Below are 18874 nucleotides of genomic sequence, written 5' to 3'. Positions count from 1 at the left end.
TTTATGTGTGGTGTGTTGACTTGAAAGTAAAACATTACAAATGATCCAGCAAAACAGATTTCAAACCCATGCAGTGAAAGCCATGTTTCAGTTCAGCATGCCCAGGCCCGTGTTATTAGTATGACAGGCCACAGTCACGTCAAGCAGACTGTCGGAATGCTTAGCATGTCGATTCATCCAGAAAGCAGAAAACAGGAGAGTCGAGCATTCAACTTGACATTCGCCTTTTATTGTTTGATATGAAGATACGTAAAGTGAAAGCCTTCAACATGTTATAAACAGTTCTGTAAAATCAATGCAGTTTGTTATAATGGCTCTGATGGAGAAATGTGGCTTTGTTTGCTTACGACGTTAATGTAGATTAATGAGCATGTCGAGCTGTTTTATCTCAGCTTTCATATGTGTCGTGCTTTCACATCCATCTCTCTTTTATGCAGTGCCTTTCATATATCTATGACATTGGAGAGTGTGTGATTAGCATGTGCAAGTAAGAATTTCACTGGACTCACAGATCAGTAATGACCTTTGAAATCTATAAAAAGGAATGGCTGGGTTCATTAAGGATTATTTCATCTGAAGCAGAAAGATTTTCAGGTTTAAGTGATAACGCGTCCAGTGCTGTTACAATGACAGCAGGTGCAGTAACATTGAACTGCTTTAAAAATCCTTCCTGAACGCTCTGCCAGGTTTCCTGCTGTTCAGTCTTCACTGCTCCACGGTGTCGTGGGTTTTTCTCCTCTCAGTCCAAAGCATACTAACAACTTTGTTTTTTTTCTTGGCCCTTAGAGGATGTCCTGACTAAAGATGCTGGTGAATGTGCAATATGTCTGGAAGAGCTTGTACAAGGGGACACAATCGCACGTCTGCCATGTCTATGCATTTACCATAAGGGGTAAGAAGAGATCATTCTATAATGGCTAAATATCCGTGGTATCCATGCTTGTTATTGTTGTTTTTTTTTCTCAGATACACTTCTTAGTGATCATTAGGAATCGTTCAGAATGTATGCTTGGTTGTCCTTCTGGTACGATATGTGTGCACACTTGACACCCTATTTCTGGCTTGATGCCATACCCTTCAGTGGTATAATAATAAAGATCCCACCAGATGGCTGTCATAAAACAGAAATGAACAACTTTCTCCCCAGAGTTTTAACACCTAAGAAAAACATAACCCAGACACTTTACCTTGTGCATTATTGACCACTGATTTGAGCACATTGGCAATGAAACTGCAGCCGTCACATCTTTAACGGAAAATGCTAGTAACAATGAAACAAACAAGCAAAGTGAACTTCTTAAAATATCTGTCTTTCATTTCCACCCAAGGCTAGTTTTGCATTTTTGACAACTTCTGCTTCCCCTCTCATTCCAGGCACTCAATGTAATATTTTGCTGTTTTCCACATTGGCCCATAATGCTGCTGAAATGCCTGGCCTGCTGACCTTGGCGTTTTATTTATTTCTTTTTTAACCTCCCTGTCAGTACAGCAGAATCTTGCATTATTAATTTCAGCGTTGCCTTCTCCTTGTTGTTTTTTTTATTTTTTGAGGAGCTCTATGCACTGACTTTGGAGGCATTCTGTTCTTAGCAAACAGCAGCCGAGACTGGAGAGCAGGATGTCTGAAAATACACTTTAATATACTGGTACATAATTATTCAGGTTAAATAAAGTATAAATAATTAACTTGCGTTATTTAATAAAAGAACAAACAAACCACACTGTTTTACTCTCTAAAATATATATACAGTGGATTCAGAAAGTATTCAGGCCCCTTCGCTTTCCTCACATTTTGTTATGCCGAGTACTTTCTGAATCCACTGTGTATATTTTAGAGAGTAAAACAGCTGGGTCTGAATACTTGGTTTTCAATTTTTTTATTTTTAATAAATTTACCAAAATTCTTAAATCCTGTTTTTTTTTTTGTTTTTTTTTTACTTTGCCATTCTGGTTTTTGAGTGTTGCTTGATCAGGTCCTTTCAGTTTGGGGCACATTTACTTGTACAGCACGTTTCCGGACCCACCACACAGCGAAGGAGCTCGGGATTCTGATTGGAAACCCCCCAGGCAGACACGCGGCCCGGTCCCATCCTCCGGAAATGACCCTCTATCGGCCGCAGCCAGGTGCTCGTCTCCTTGGCCTGGTCCTGCCACTCGGGTCCCCAACAATGAGAATCCTGTGAGCCACATGGCCAGAGTGCCATAACTGACGCTGCCTCACAATGTAGGTAATATGCCTCATTCAGGACTCCATGAGCAACACAAAGTCAAACCAGCGATGTCCAGCAATTCTCCAAAGAGACACAGAGCCGAAGGAGTCCAGTCTTCGTTTCAGGGGTCCATGTCTTGCAACCATATAGAAAAACAGGAAGCACTTGGAAGCCCAGACACTCGGACTCCTCTCTCAGTCTCTCAAGAGCCCTGATCAGAGCCTTCATTGACTCTGAAGATCACAGCATCATCAGCAAACTCAAGATCAGTGAGATGCCCCACAGCCGCTGGACAGCTTGCCCAACACCCAGTCCATGCAAGCTTTGAACAGAGTAGTAGCAGAACATACCCTTGATGAACTCCAGAATCAACTGGGAAAAATGCAGAGGTTCTGCCTCCATTCTGCACAGCACTCACAGTCCTGAGATACAGGCCATTCATGATATCCAGCAACTTTGAGGGGATCCCACAAAGTCTCAGGATCTCCCACAAGGCAGCTCGATCAACTGAGTTGGACGCTTTACGAAAACCTACAAAGGGTGCAAAGAAACTCTGCCGATATTTGCGTTTCCGCTTCATGAGAACCCTCAGTGCCAGAATGCTGTCGATGGTAGACTACTTAGGCGTAAAACCAGACTGCTCCAGTCATTGGAGGTGAGCAAGTGGTCACGGATCCTGTTGAGGGTGACTCTAACAAGGACCTTACCTGGCACCAAGCCCAGTGATTCCCCCTGTAGTTACTGTTGTTGCTTGATGTTTGGGGGGAAAAAATAAATGAGTTTTAGTGTAAGGCTGCAATGTAATGAAATGTCAAAGTGGAGGGGTCTTTCACAGTACACTTTAATGATATTTTGACAGAGTGCTGATTTGCAGCTTAATATTTAATGCATCGTTTTATATATAAAGAGTAACTGTGTTAATACTATCAGTGCTTGGGCATCCTTGAGACCTCTGCGCTTCACCTGTTGAGGGAGGACGGTTGTGGGAGACGAGCTGTGGCTCATTTCATGCCAAGGGCAAGACTGGAAACAAATACTGTATGGTTAAAGAGTCCCCAGTGAGTAGAAAAGACGAACAGCAAAACACACACCTCACTAGTGCAGAGGTCAGGGAAACATAACTGAAAACCTCAGCCAGCGCTCTCCGCCACACACAGGCCTCTGGTACTCTACAGCAGAGGAAGACAAACCAGCAAAAAGGCTTCTCCTTCTCTGTGCCACCAACGCTGATCAGCGGTCACAGAGTACAACTTCTTCAAATTAGCTATCAAGGCGCAGCTAAATGGGGACTTTCACTTCAGTTTCTGATATCCGACCTTGGTTTTTCAACCTCTTAAATTAACAGCTCCACTCCTGAGGCTCTAGGGTTTCACCGTCAAGTCCTCTCAGAGGGGGAATCTGGCAAAATCATTCCATCAGATGTTTGCATTACACACACAGGAATTTAGTAAACTGTAAAGACATTTATGTGTCAAAGATTAGTGAGAAGTTAAGCAAAATGACACCTTTTATTGGCTAACTAGAAAGATTATATTATGCAAGCTTTCAAGATAACTCGGGCTCCTTCTTCAGGTAAGACGTAAACATAGCCCAGAATCAACTGGGAAAAACACGAAGGTTCTGCCTCCATCTTGTCTGAAGAAGGGGCCTGAGTTGCTTCGAAAGTTTGCATATTGTAATCTTTTTAGTTAGCCAACAAAAAGTGCCATCTTGCTTAACTTCTCACTACATCCATAATGACTAACACGATGCAACACCCTAGTACCACTTGTTAAAATGTGTTCTGCCAATAGATAGATAGATAGATAGATACTTTATTACTACCAAGGGGAAATTCACATAATCCAGCAGCAGTATACTGATACAATAGAAAACCGAGCAGGTTTAGAACTGGAAATGGACATGCAAATAAGTTCTAAGCCTAAATGCACAAACAAGAGTCGAAACCTGGAACTCCAAAAAAGTTCACAAAGACCAAATGTTAGCCAGACTTGAAGTTTAAGAAGAATTTCTAACATTTTCAATACCAGAAGATCATAAAGTAATACACCAGACGCTTGCTACTGTCCAGTCTCTTGTAAAGAGTTTCTTTGATGCCAGCTTTTATTCTGACTCGTCACTCACCTGCCGAAGCCAAGCCACTAACGATGGATCATCACATAATGACGATGACCTCACAGAATGGCAGCATGGTATACACAGATGAAATAAAAATAAAAACTGACTTTGATAAGCACGTATCTACACAAAAAATAACAAAGGGTCTTAATACTCCACAGGAAAAGAAATTCTGATAGAAAAACGTATCCAAGCAGTAATACCTGTTTAAACAGCTTAAATCATAACACAAGCGCAAATTACAAAAAGATTAACTTAAGCTCTTTCTCTTCAGTCACAGTCCCTGGTTTTTTCCAAGTCTCCTTGAGTGACTGTAGATCTGTACTCCCCAAATCTTACAAAAGAAAAAAAATAAATATAAAGAGTATTATCAGAAAAGTATCTGCAGCCTAGCCCACCTGCAGTGCAATGGAGCTTCTTTCTTCCTGGTCTTTGGTCTTCTCGCTGACTGCTGCTTTCAAGGCGTCCCCTTTTTAAATACAGAATATTTGGTGAGAGGTCTTGTGCCAGCAGCATTTGTAGTTTGCCTGTCACAAATGCCCTGTATATGTGCCCTTACATTGGTGTAGTTATTCAGTAAGCGTGCAGTCTTGTTTGACACGAGTAACACATTCACACAAACCTTTATTTAACATATGAGTTGTTTCAGGCATTACATTTTTAGTGCAGTGGAGTGTCTTCTGGCAGTTAAACAGAGAACCGGGTGGATGCTACTAACTTCGAGGCCTGCACAAGACTGATTTTGCTCTTCTTCTTCTGTCTGCTTTCTCCCATTGCCCTCAAATGTTCTATCGCCCACATCCCAGTTCACTTTAAAGGGCATGAGATTTGCGGACCAAGCCAAAGTGGGTTTTCAAAACATGCATACAAACCACAATTTGACAACTCGGTTTGTAAAAAAATAAAACCACATCACAGATACATGCATGCAGTCTTTTTCTCCTTTTCCAACTGTGTGCACTTTTTACATTGGTTGTAATATTGATGCCAGCTTCTTTGCTTTTCAAGTAGCAGTGTTCCCCGAGACTCATCTACAGGCCACATAATTGAAGAGATGGGTCCTGCAGGTTGAGTTATTAAAAAAATAAAATAAAATTACAATATGATAGAATCCACTAGTGACCAATGATGTACAACAACAAATGATTTGAAAAAGTCCATGGGGGAAAAAAAAAATGTGTTACCCAAGTCACGTTCTACATGTCAGTTTTCCGGTCATTTGTTCAAAACTTGCAAAGTGCATGCTTTTTTGGTAAATTAATGTTAAATATATACTTACAAAACAGAATAATCCGCTCACATAATTGACAGGGAATTAAAACCTTAAGGAATTGCCTTTTTGAATTAAAGCTTGCCCTCTCCCCGTGATCATTGGTCAGAAGTGCTGTCTTCAATAGTGACGTCCTGTACTGCATAATAAACTCTCACAGATCCCCATCCTGCTCCATACGCCCCTATGGCTGCAGACATTAGAGCAGATGATGACAGAAGGGAGGGAACAAAACAGAAAAAAATGTCTTTTATTCAAAACAGGAATTCAGAGAAGATGAGTCTCTGCACACTGCCATTGAAAAGGAAATCAAGAGCTAAATGATGATAAGTGAGGTGTTCAGTGAAGTAAACCCACTTGAGTGGTGGAAAACGCAACAAGCACATGTCCCCAAATTGGAGAAACTTCTGAGAAGGCTTTCTGCACCGCAGGAAATGTTGTCACAGGTACCCGTGCTGCTCTGAGGCCATGATGCTTCTGTCGCACAACTTGAAGTTTCCTCAGTAGAATTTATTATTGTTTTATTTTATAATTATTTTCTGATATCTTTGTGCCATATTGGACAGAACTTGAAGTTAGTCATTTGTATAAAAATGTCCTCGTACTGCCCGGGTGATTAGAACACTGAGGTGCACCGCTGCCTTCATTTATCCCGGCCCAGTCAATTTTCCCTTACTTGGTGTTCTGGTATTAGGATGCAAAGGAGGCAACACTAGGAATGAAATGTAAATGTTTTGCTCAGTGATGGCTGATGGACTTGTGTAGCATTAAACTGAGATAGTGTTACCATATGTGTGGCTATAAATCAAATACATGGCAGCCTTTTCAGTTGGTGCTTATGTCTTAATCAGAGCCTCACAAATATGTATTTTATTTACAGATAATCATTTCTATATTTTTCTTTTTTTTCTACCAACAGCTGTATAGATGAATGGTTTGAAGTGAATAGGTCCTGCCCAGAACATCCGTCAGACTAAAGCTCTTAAATGCTTTTTGCACAGGTAAAGTCATTTTTAACTCATGTGCAGGTGAAAATTTGAGTGTTTAGTCCATCATGACACGCAAGGCAGCTACCTGCAGATAACAGGGAACTGATTTTTATAATTACTGCTGCAGTATTGTGCGTCTGTGGTGCAAGGATTAGCTACTGACCTGTCTTAACGCTTTCTTCCAACATGAAGACTTTTGTCTACTAAGGAAAATACACACAGAATGCATGTTAATGCACAAGTGTGAGAGATTGTCATGATTGGAATGATATTTCTAATTCTTCATCCTTTTGGAATGCTGAAAATCAACAATTGAAGGTTGTGGTTAAATAATATGAATGTTAATTTTTAACAGTTTTATCAGAACGGTGTCTCTTTACCATTCACCCTAGTTGCGCATACAGTATTTTACCTCATCTTTCTAGGTGTCAATTCAGCAAAACTTGACATGACTCCTGTGGTGGCCATATACAGCAAATAAAAAAGAGCTAAAGGGAGAAGTGCAGAATCAACCAACTGCCATCACAGTACACGGGGAGTGTTTTTCCACAGGACCGCTAAGTTCAAAAATGTCTTCAATTGTTGAGTGAGCGTCACTCTGAAAGGTGACTAAACTAGGTGCCCAAGCAGATGATTACAGAAAGGAGCATTGAGCAAATCCGTACACCAGCCATGTTCCATTTCAACCTTTCAGAAATGTTCTAAGAGCTTAAAAAGAAAACGAGCATTGTATTTAACAGCACCTGTTTGGCTTACTGTCAGTGAAAATAGTATCATTTTTTATTTTAGAGATAACAAAAAAAAAATAAATTTAAATACCAGGGGAAAAAAAGCAAGGTTTAACCCCTACCTAAGGAAAAAAAAAAAAGCAGTGAAAATAATGTGAGATTTAATGACGGAGTTCAATATTTATTATAATTTCAAGAGGCCTTATAGCAGAATAGTGTGATTGAATGCACGTGATTGGTTTGTTCTTTTTATAATAATTCTTTACACACGTTTTTAGAGATGTGGGAGAGAAGCCCACACGGGCAGTGACCAGGCTCAAAAGCTGAATCGTGAAAGTAGCAACACCAACCACTGTGCCACCCCAATCAAAAAAGGAAAACCAGGACTCTCTCGTAATGTACAGTGGATTCAGAATGTAACCAGGTCACCTTTGCTTTCTGCATGCTTTATCGGGGTGGAGATTTCATTTTAAATGAGCTTTGCTCATCAGTTAACACTAAATAACCCATAATGACAAAGAAAGACCATGTTTTCAGAAAGGTCTCCAAATTCATTCAAAGTCAAAAAATGAAAAATCTAGAAGTATTCAGACCCTTAATTACTATAGTACTATGTAGTAGCCTCTTTAGCAGCAATTCCAGCTTCAGGCCTTCTTCAGTAAGTCTCTCCAAGCTTTACACACTTGAATTTGATCCGCTGTTCTCATTCTTCCTGGCAGATCCTCTCAGGCTTTGTTACATTGGATGGTTTGTGTCTGTAAAGTGCCATCTTCAAGTCTCTCCTCACATATTCTGTGGTGCTTACTGTAAGTCCTGGCTTTGGCTTCACCACTCAAGAACAGAGACTTGCCCTGAAGCCACTTCATTGTTGTCTTGGCTTTATGCTTTGGTGAAAGGTGAACCAACAGCCCCGTCTGAGGTGACGTGCAGTCCTTAGCCAGGTTTTCTTCAGTGATCTCTCGGTATTTGGCTGCATTTGTCGTTCCCTTAATTTTGACTTGTCTTCCTGTCCCTGCCACTGAGTAGCACTACCATGTCATGATGCCTCCACCACCATGCTTCACTATTAGGCAGCTGGCGAGCCACACTTGGTTTGGTCTTCGACAGAAATTGTGTTTGGAGTTCTGCTCAAAGAGTTTCATTTTTATCTCTTTTTTATCTCTATTTTTCCTCATGTTTCTGTCTGTCCACTTCATCATAAACACCTGATTGCTGGAGTGCTGCTTATCAATAAATCAATAAGTGGGCAACTGCAATAAAACAGGACATAATAGAACAATTTAAAGTTAGATTTTGTGATCAGCAGGCCAGACGTGCAATTATTACAGTTTTATTGGTCTTTCTTTTGTTTTGTTAGTACTGTAAGTTTGCTTTTGAGTATTTCACGGAGGATTAGAATGTTGAATCAGTATAAACCCCATAATTAATTTTTACAAATTGTGATTTGTACTCTTCACACAACCATTTAAGATTGATTTTTTTTTTTTTTTTATAAGTACCTCTCTACTTTTGAGGAGTCTCCAGGTTTCTCATTATCCAGTAGATTGAAGTTGCTGGTAAACAAGCAGGTTGTTGTCTTTGTGTCTCCTTCATTTTCATTTCTCATTGATCTCATTACTGTTGTCACCGTACAATAATGAGGGACAATCGCATTCAGTGCTAAGATGCTGGACACAATCTCATTGGGTAGATGTGCAGTGCCAAAGACCACAGAGGGTGTAAACCGCCAAGGCTGGAGTGACTTGGTGTTGTTATGAGCCGTACGCATATCTGTGCTCAGACTGCGCTTTGTTCTGTTTTCTTAGCATAATAACTGTTTTCTTTGTTATATTTTTTATTGTAGGTTTTGGCCTTTCCTGTATCTGTGATCTGCCCACACCACTCAAGACTGCAGGAGATGAAGCCAATGCCATCACAGAAACTTTTTTTTGCTGTCTTTTCCCACACTGAGTGACTGAATTGCTTTTCTTAGACACACCGCATTGAAACTCCACTTATTTTGGGAGGGAAACAATCTCTTTGCTCTTCAAATAAATTGCCACATCTCTTTTATGTGCCAAAATTTGTTGAATCAGCTTTCAGGGATTAAATCTATATATGCATTTAGGTATCAGCGTGCAAGTGTGTGCGTGAGAGTGCGTTCAGCCGACACATCCATTATATACACTGAACTTTCCGAGTGCGCGCATATGATTCATAATTTATTCGTGCACATCAAATTCTGAAATCGATCGTTTATTTATTTTTCCCATCCCCAAAAAAGTACTTCCAACCAGACAATGCATTTTTGATTGAAACCTCTTCACTTCATTGTGTTTCAAGATGGTGATAAAGAGAATCATTCAAAACCTGAGCCACCGTGATAAAAATCTTCAGAAAGTTTGTGTCTTCCAGATTCGGGTTTGCACAGATAGATCCGTAGCGACTCAATGGTGGATAAAACAAGTGATGTTGCTGCCAAACAGCCAAGAGAGGCTGATGTCAGACCTCCACAAGTCGATTTTCTAGGCTCCGTCTAGTTTTGCCAGCAGACCTGTCAATTCTAATTAAGTCCATTTTGAAGTCTGCGTCATTGCGCCGCGCTCCTCACAGGGTACGGGCTCAGAGCGCGGTTACCCGCGTAATTTTTGTATGAAATTACAAAAGAAAACTTCAACACGCATTTCCCCCATTTGTGTAGTCTGCCGTTGCCACGTTTCCTTTGTCGTTTATTCACTTTTGGTCAAAGTTATGAATTTAAATTTTTTTGAACTGCCATTTTGAGTGGTTGATTCTCTCTGCACACAAACTTGCACTTGCATCTCTGTATGTGTATCGTACATGCATGATGCACTCCAGCAAACACTTTACTACCAGCGACCATCTCTTCAGAATGATTTGCGTTTTGTAAACCAGACTTCCACAAATGAAAGCTACACCTCATACCTTTCAGCCGATTCTTCGTTTGCCGTTGAACCGTCCTCAGTGCCTTTACTGCATTAATAAAGGGCATACTCACAAAAGAGGCGCCAACCCTGGTGAACAGATGTCGGCCGTGGGCGCACATCAGTGCTGAATGTGATGGTGCCCATATATTCTATGAGCTACGTGAGCCAAACTCCTCGACTGTAGGATACGAATCGTGCCAGCGGAGTTGCGTCGGCGAGTCGTTCTTCATACCGTCTGGGCTCCTGGCCTTTTCAACACTTTGACGGAGTTCAAAACGCAACAACAGGCACTCGAGTTGTTCATGTTGTCTGCAACGGTGAAGGCTGCGGACTTTCCTCATTTATTTTGAGCGCCTTCAAGGTCCTTGTTGGGTTGTAGCAATATCTGTTTGGGACATGAAGCAATGCTGATCCCAGACTCTAACCAAAAAAATAACAGGGAAAAGTGTACATAGTCGTCGAGCCTCCGCCATTGTTGTTTGATCATGCTGCTTCTTATGAACTTGTTTTGGTTTCTTATATTGTGTTTTTGTTGTTTTGTTTTTTTAACAAATCTTCACATTGACTCGTTAAACAGCAAATGAAATTCCTGCCACGAGAGCCGGACTGGCAGCAGCTCCGATGGTCATGTAATAACAGTAATGATGACCTCCCACCTTTGGTGGTGTCCTTTGCCTTTTTTGTGTGATGTACTCTCGCTCGTGGTCAAGCCGTGCAGCTCAGTTAGTGTAATGCATCTTGTTCATTCATCCTCACTTGGTTTGGGGCTGGGTAGGCCAGAATGTTAAATTCATCCTAGTTGAATGAAGCAGCTCTACAGGCGAGTGAACCGAACCGAAATCTCTTCTCATCTTCTGCCGACATGTGCCCCGCCAAAAAAACACCCGCAGAAAGGCATTCTGGTCCTGATTTCATACGTTCAGCGCTGATTAAAACATTGGAGGGTCACCATTTACTGTGATATGCAGCTTCTTCCAGATTCCCATGATGCTTTGTGTGCAGAAGTGCCTGCTAGTTTGTCTCGACGCACTTCTCTGGATTTAACAGTAAGATTTGGTGTATTGGTTCTCAAGTGCATTCCTGTGGCTGCCAGTTTTTGACTCGACGGGCTTCTGATGTTACCAAACTCGTTCAGCAAGCCTACTTGATGTTACTTCCCAGCTTGTATGTTTTGGTGTCACCCTAGAAATTACAAACCTGGATGTGCTAACTTTGTGTTTTTATGTAGAAGAACAAGCATTTTTGTTTGTCACATAAGGATGGTGTTTTTAAGATCGTCATCATCATGAATTTCCACTCCTTTTCTAGGTCTTGTGGTTACTTTTCACTGACGAGCACATAAATGGGCCCCCCGCTGCACCATCCGGTCTACTCCACTTGTCACTCGCTGTCACTATTAGGGTACAAAGCAGCAGAAAAGGTGAATTTGACATTTTTTTTTCTGTTCAGTATCTTTTTGTGTTGTGCCGACTTTGTAAGAAGTTTACACCGTAATTAGATTTACAACATTTATATGAGGGGGAGTCAAGCTAAAGTTAGAACATGGAATGAACCTTCACAAAGCTGGTGCTGTCATTCATTTCTCAATGCACTTGTGCCCCCTGCCTGGAAGTGCCAGCAGAATAAAAGGTTTTTTCTCGTCCTCGCTGCCCCTCGTGCACCCGAGTTATTGTCGAACTCTTCATGTCGAGGGGCACTCCAGTCATACTGTGACTTGCTAGAGACCACTGTGACACCTGCTACTCGATCCAAGCGGCGGGGACTTCTGTCTCAAGGGGTCCTTTTGTGGGCTGCAAGACAATGACACCAGTAACACCACAGCTAAGGCTGGTCTGGAGAAACTGAAGTTGAAGGAATCGCCACATCCTCCTTATTCGCCAGATTTGGCATCGTGTGAGTGCCACCTTTTTGGACCGCTTAAAAAAAAAAAAAACATCTGTGTGGTCGTCGATTCAAGACAGGTGATGACGTGAAGAAAGCGGTGCCCGAGTGGTGGCCTTTTATTGGCTGGCACTGCCAGGCAGGTGGTGCAAGTGCATTGAGAAGGGTGGAGACGACTGTGAGAAATGAATGACATGAGCAGTTTTGTGAAGGTTCGCTCCATTTTCTAACTCTAGCTTGACTCCCCTCGTGTTTCTGTAGAACGTCTTTGTTCAACGAGTGAAGTCTTAAAGTGCATTACAAGATGTCAAAGAAGAAAAACTGAAAAGAGACGAACATAAATGATAAGATTAGATACCAAAAATAGTCAAATGAGTAACACGAATACCCAAGTAACAGATGAAGTGCCGTCCATGTTTATGGGTTCGCTTTCAAGTCTCTAATTGTAAGTCTGATGTTGTGCTTTAATGGCCAGGGAGTGCACTGAGATGGAGGGGTTCAAATGTCACAGCTGGGCACTCCGCCTAACGTAAATGAGTCTGTTTAGTTGATTTGGTTTTTAAGCAGCGGCTAATTACGTAATGTGGGCGCATGTGCAGAGGCGGATGAGTTGGGACGCTCGGTAAAACAAAGCAATTCCAATCAACATACGAATCCTGCCAATGTCTGTCTATTAATATTCTCATTAAACGATGGCCGTTGAGGAGAGGAAAACAAAAACATCAATGGGGGGAAATAAACCGCTGGGGGGTCCAACAGTCGGTTATAACAAACAAAGTCGGGCACAATCCTGGTCATTTTACAGTAAAGTCTTTGGTGGGCCTTCTAGTAAAACCGTCGTTCTTGGATTCCAAGAATCCCAGTACCTTAGGTGTGTTTTGCTGGGGCAGGAGAACAGCTGCCAAGTAGAGCAGTGGTGGCACCACGTGGGCAGAGCGGAGGGCTAGTAACGGTTTGCAATTACTGTAATACTTTATTTTACATAATGACAGAAATGCCATAATGAGCTGCGCTAATCAGATACGCCACACTAAAGTTGCGAGTGTTTTCTAAACTCTTTCTACGTTTCGTTTAAATGTAAATCTCATACCGCAGCTCGTTTTAAATCAGAATAGAAACAGAAAAGAAAGGCCAGCTAATTAACCGATGAGCTCAGCTCGACGGAGGTGACCGGCCGAGCAAAAAAGACAAAAACCTGCAGCCACTGGGATGCCAACACTGAAATTGAGAACCGCCGGCCTGGAAGATTTTGAAGACCCCAAATAGGCCCACGCAGAGCGAGTCGCGACTGAACACGAAGCGGCTTCATCAGATCGCCCCTTACCTTACCTTTTGCTTCTCTTGTTTGCGTCTTTTTCCATTTTTTCCCAGTCTTGAGGATTGTCCACTTATTCAGTTCGCAAATGACATAAAATGAACGCTGAGCTGGCAGCAAAACGAGGATGCTGCCCGCTGTCCGGCCACCCTGCCACTTAGCAGAAGTTGAAAAGCCCATCTGTGAATGCCCTTCGGCTTCGGTGACTCTCGCCTGCCCGCTGTTGGCTGTGAGGCGACATTAAAAAGGGGGTCGTGTGTGAGACGCCAGCTTCGTCCAGGAAACGCTGCCATCTTGTTGCGCTTGCTCTTTGGAACTCGGTGGCCTTGTTTGTGTGTCTGTGGACACCGAAAGCCCACTTGTCAGTTGGTCGTCTCTTGGTCTGCTGCCTGTGCTTCACTGATTGCTTGGTTTGAAATTCACCACAAAGAGGTGTGTAAATAATTTTGAATCATTTGTATTTTTACTTGGGAAATAAAATGAAAGCTTTATAATAAAATAAAACCCTAAAAAATGAAAACTGGCCTTCTGTATGCAGGTTGACTTCGAGTGGAGTGGCTGTTGTTGAAACTCGTGCGGTGGCACTTGGTCTGAACGTCCCCCGTGTCTTTGGGTGACCCATTTGGAGACCCTGCGGTCAAGAGTGTGAGGGTCTCAGGTCTGCGTGTCCATCGGAAACTGTGGTGGACGCTCAGGAAAGACCACTCTGGAGAACGAGGAGGCTGATGGGAGTCTAAGTGGGGCCTTCTGACGTCCTGCCATCAAGAAAACGTGTCCAAGTTCACCTGGTGAGGTTTCCATTTTTTAGGTGGTTTGAGTTTTGTTTTCTCTTTCCCGGTGGATCAACCAGTCAAAGTGCCAATGCAATCACCCAGCTTACCAGGGGGCATTGGTGCTGAATACATTTGAGGCGCCAGTTTCCTGGGACCACCACTCTCGTTGTGTGTTGTGCCTCCCCTGGCTTGAATTTGTCTCATCATGGATTCTCCAAGATGCTGGGTGTGCCATTCAGGAATGTCGTACCCGGCATTGGAAGGACGTCTTGGTGCCGCTGCTCCAAACTGGATGACTTGACTGTTTGCTGCCCTTTCCATCTTATCACAAAAACGCCCGACAGAGTTGAGATCTGGGCACTGCGGGCACTGCAGGCTCATGTTCTTGGTACCGTTCATTGACAAAATGTGCCTTGTTGACCTGGCATGTCATCCTGGTCGAAGTGTGTGGATAAACTGCAACTACGAATGGAGGAGCTGTGGTCAGCAGTGACGTTCAGGTACACCTTGCTATTCAGACATTCTTCAGTGGGAAGTGGGGCTCTGATGGGTGCTGCGCCATCTCACTGCCACCCCCGGCACCAAACAAAACAGCTGGATGGACTCGGGTCGCTTACATGAAATTCTGATCCTTCCATCAGCCTATGGATTAATGGGATCATCCAATTCGGGTTTGTTGTCTCTGTGCCCCCTCGAGAGGCAAGTTCTTCTTTATTGTGGGCAACGTCAGTATCCAATGTGCCCTTCTGTTGATGGCCTTTCGAGGCAGACGTCAGACATCAAATCTGCCCTGCTTGGTTGTGGCCGCACTGTCTGCTCGTTTGGCTCTCGCTTACCGATGGCCATTTGGTGCTTTTGAATTCTTGAAATAGTTGGGCATGAAAAGCCATCTGGGAGATGCCAGGGCCAACCGTTTGGTGCCATGTTCAGAGTTGTTTGGCCCATTCCAACGCTCAGGTGAACCCAAACTGTCACAAGATGTGCCGACGTGTCGGACTGGACAGTTTGTGTGAAGGTGGGGACCTTGGGAACGGGCAACTCAAGTGTGCTGCTGACCTCACCTACACAAGGGTGGCACGTCAGTGCAGTCGACGTCACACAAGGCGCCATTCACGGCACATGAGACGTTTTGACAAACCAGAGGAGAGCATTCAGTCCATCGAGGCCCCTGCTAAGCCGTCCTGACGCCTCCTCCAGGTCCTCCTTAAAGGCTTCATCTCCACGTCTCCTCTGCCTCCTGCCGCCAGTCCTAAATGCACGTCCCCTTCATTTCAGTTTGATTTCACCACAAAGCTGCTCCTTGGGAGGCGGTGGTGTGAAGGGAGTTCGGCCCAAAGTCCACTTTCATGGTCTATTGATGACCGTTCCAGGAGAAACTGGTGTAATGAGCTTATATCCACTGTGATGGAGTGCCGTCCTGTCGGGGTGTGGGGTCTGTTGCTGCATTCTGGGATACGTTTAGGTATCCCCTTGACCGTGAATGGGGGGTGAAAAAAATAAAAGCAGCTTTCAAAACACACAGGTGGAGTTTCTAAAGTTCTGGGACCCCCCTAATACACCGGGAGGCCATCACGTGACATCACTTCCTGTCTACACAGGCAATCCGGCGACGCCGTCCATAAAAGGCCAATGGAGGTAAGGAAATGAGGCGCTTGTCTTTGGGGGTCCACACTTGGGGCAGCAGCTTCACTTTATATTGAGAGGGAAATGATGATGGAGCTTGGTGCTCCTGTGCCAGTCGAGGGTGGTAGGCACCGTAGGTACTGTAGATGGGTATGTGAAAGGCGCTATATAACACAGACAGCAATGAAGGGCACAGAGATGGATGTGAAAGGTGCTCTTTATTTTGTCCCCAGGATGAAGACCCTCAGTCGATTGTCACGAGTTATAAAGACAGGCGCGCCACTCCCAGCTGGGGCTCTTTGTCTGTTTTTGTCCTCAAAGCCGTGGCCTGTGACACATCGTGACACTTTTGGCTTCCATTCCCAGTCCTGGGTGGCGCCGGTTGGGGGGGTCTAGGTGGTCCGTCTCGCAGTGACATTTACCGCTGGCCGTGAAGTCCATTCTGTTCAATGGAGGCTATGACCACGCTGACGGCCAGAGTGACGATGGCTCCGTTTGTTCCCAGTGCCAATCAGGGTGTTGTTTTAATACACCAAGTGTTGGCATTTTGTTATCGAGCAGAACTCACAATGAAAACAACAACAGTTTGACTCCCCTCGTCGTTGGCGCATGGAGTGGAAATTCTTTGTGCCCACCAGCTGTGCAGTAACTCAACTGGGCCCATCATGGTGACATTAAAAGGCACAAGCGTGAGTGACGATAAGGAGCCGCTCAGTGCTGCAGTCACCAGCGAGGAAGACCTGAAGGAGAAGAAGGCTGTCAAAGCGGGAGGACGAGGGCAGCAGCGAAGTGGACAGTCGAGTGGTCTTCAGTTGCTCTCCTGCTTTCATCAGCTTGGCTTTTTCTTTTCCTGCTGTGGTTCTGCAGTGAGAAGAGAGCTGCGGAGTGACGGCCGGCTAAGGTACAGACGATGGAAGTTTTGAGGTAAGAAACTGACGATGGCACCAGGTGTGGAGATGCGGTGCACGTCGGTTAGCAAGAAGTTCACAGGAGTCTGTACTCGGGACCCCAGATATCCGTGTGTCTTTTATATAGCGCCTTTCATGTCTCTCTCTTATAAGACAGAAATGTTGATGACACATGTGACGATGATGAACTATAGCGACTTTAAGAAGTGTCCGCCCCTAATCGGATAGCGGTGTAAGAATTTGATTGGACCCTCTTCATGTCTCAGTAAAGACCCCTCAACTTCAGACTTGGCCAGCTTGGTGTTTATACACATTTATATTCTTGATATGTCGCGTCATCTTCTAACCCACTTTATCCAGACCAGGTGCCAGTCCATCACAGGGCACACACACACACGGGCCAATGTCACGTCACCAGTCCACGTAACCGGCCTGCAATTTGCATTGGGAGAGGAAACTGCAACAGACACGGGGGGCCGACCAGGACCAGAGCTGGACAGCCCTGTTCTACTGTAGAAGATGTGGGCACAGATGGCAGTGACGTAGTAAACTTGGGCCTTCAGCAGGACATGGAAGTGCTCTTCAGGTTTTGCCCACAAGGTCTCGGATGATGGAAGTGGCGGTCAGTCGAGGGGCGAGTTCTCTCAATCAGAACACCGCTTGTTACATTAATGTGTTCAGCCACAGGGGGGCGCCAGGTCGAAGTCAGCAGACCACTCTGTACCCCTGAGCATGCTGGGAAGTCGCCCACCTGTGGAAGCCCCCCCACTTCATCATACGTTTGTCACTTTTTGTTATTTTTATATCCACAAATCGGTCCAAAGTCTGTCTGTGAACAAAAACACCATTTTTTTTTTTTCTTCAAATTGAAATATATATATATATTTTTTTTTTTTTATACTTTTCTATGCCTTGTCAGTTTGAGCCCAGAATGTCAACTTACACCAAAACATAAAGTTAGAGGGGTCTTAGCTGGGGGTCTTCTGAGTCGTGTGAATCCCCATCCCCTCCACTTTCACTCTGAGGTGCTCTGCCAAGGTGCCATGATGGCTGCTCCACATCAGGTAGGCCACGCTGGACTGTCGGCCGTTGTCTGTCCTTGTAGGCCGTGTGCCATGTGGGAGACCCCCAGCTCTGCTCCTCCTGATGCGTCGCTGTCACTCAGAACCAACCAGGCTGAGCGGCGGGCATCACGCCATTTGGTGGTCTGTTTGTGCTTTCCATTGTGTGCCAGTTATGAATGGCGCTGTGTAAGATAAAGTGGAGAACAAAAAACCCATTTGTAAGATTTTTATGGTGACACTGAATCAGGAGAGGGGGGCAGACATTTTGGGAACTGATGGGTGTTTCTGTAGGCCTGACGTGTGCCCACACTTTGTAGCCCCTATCCTTGTGCTCCACCGCCATCAGGTGCTTTATGTCCTCTGACTCGACACAAATTGAGCTTTGTCTGTAGTGTGACATCAGCCTGGGCTGCCATTACAGAGAAACGTCACAAAGCAAAGGGACAGCAAAGACCAAAAACACAAACTCGATGGGAACTTGTCCCAAAATAAGGAAAACAAGAAAGCCATAAACATGCCAGCAGGTCCGTGGCGCCCGTTTCCCAGTGTGAGCCCCAGAGTGCTGCCCCTGTGAGGACTCTTCTCATAAATGATGTGGCCGAGGAGTGGCGGTGTGTCCTCCGTGCAGGTGACAACAAGGACACTTGAACCTCCAGCCGTCTGTCTCGTCTCTCACCAGTCCTGGCACCACAGAGAGGTGGCACAAGGCACAATACAAGCCTGTTGTATAGCGCCTTTCACATCTATCCAGCAACTGTTGCTACAACAAACATCCAAAATGACATTTCAGCGACAGAGAATGAAAACAAAACCCTAAAAGCACAAAACGGCCGCAGATTTAAATTCTGCACATCAGAAAACCCGAAATGAAGGCTTCGGCAGAAAGCAAACGCGCAGAAGGCGAGACGAGAACACGCAAAGCGCCTCCCGTGGCGCGTCAAACGCACGTCTGACGTCTTTCTCCATCACAACAGGCTCTCGTTCCATTTGCCAAAGGGCACAATAAAGGGGGACGACTCACCAGCAGGCAGAAAACGGCACCAACCCCAGCTCTGGCACTGCCATCTC

The 18874-nt window shown here is 44.3% G+C and overlaps 1 protein-coding gene across 1 annotated transcript in view; it reads left to right on the top strand.

Annotated features, from left to right (window-relative positions):
* LOC120516136 (E3 ubiquitin-protein ligase znrf2-like) overlaps window positions 1–12175 on the top strand; it is a 183039-nt gene extending 170864 nt beyond the window's left edge. Inside the window, exons 3-5 of the mRNA XM_039737596.1 lie at window positions 787–892; window positions 6518–6599; window positions 9159–12175. Of these exons, the coding sequence (XP_039593530.1) occupies window positions 787–892; window positions 6518–6575 (164 nt within the window). The 3' untranslated portion in view covers window positions 6576–6599; window positions 9159–12175. The remainder of the gene's footprint in view (window positions 1–786; window positions 893–6517; window positions 6600–9158) is intronic.
* Window positions 12176–18874: the final 6699 nt, after the last annotated feature.

This window comes from Polypterus senegalus, chromosome 15, assembly GCF_016835505.1.
Source record: "Polypterus senegalus isolate Bchr_013 chromosome 15, ASM1683550v1, whole genome shotgun sequence".
Classification (NCBI taxonomy): domain Eukaryota; kingdom Metazoa; phylum Chordata; class Cladistia; order Polypteriformes; family Polypteridae; genus Polypterus; species Polypterus senegalus.
This window is presented reverse-complemented; position numbering and strand designations above follow the sequence as displayed.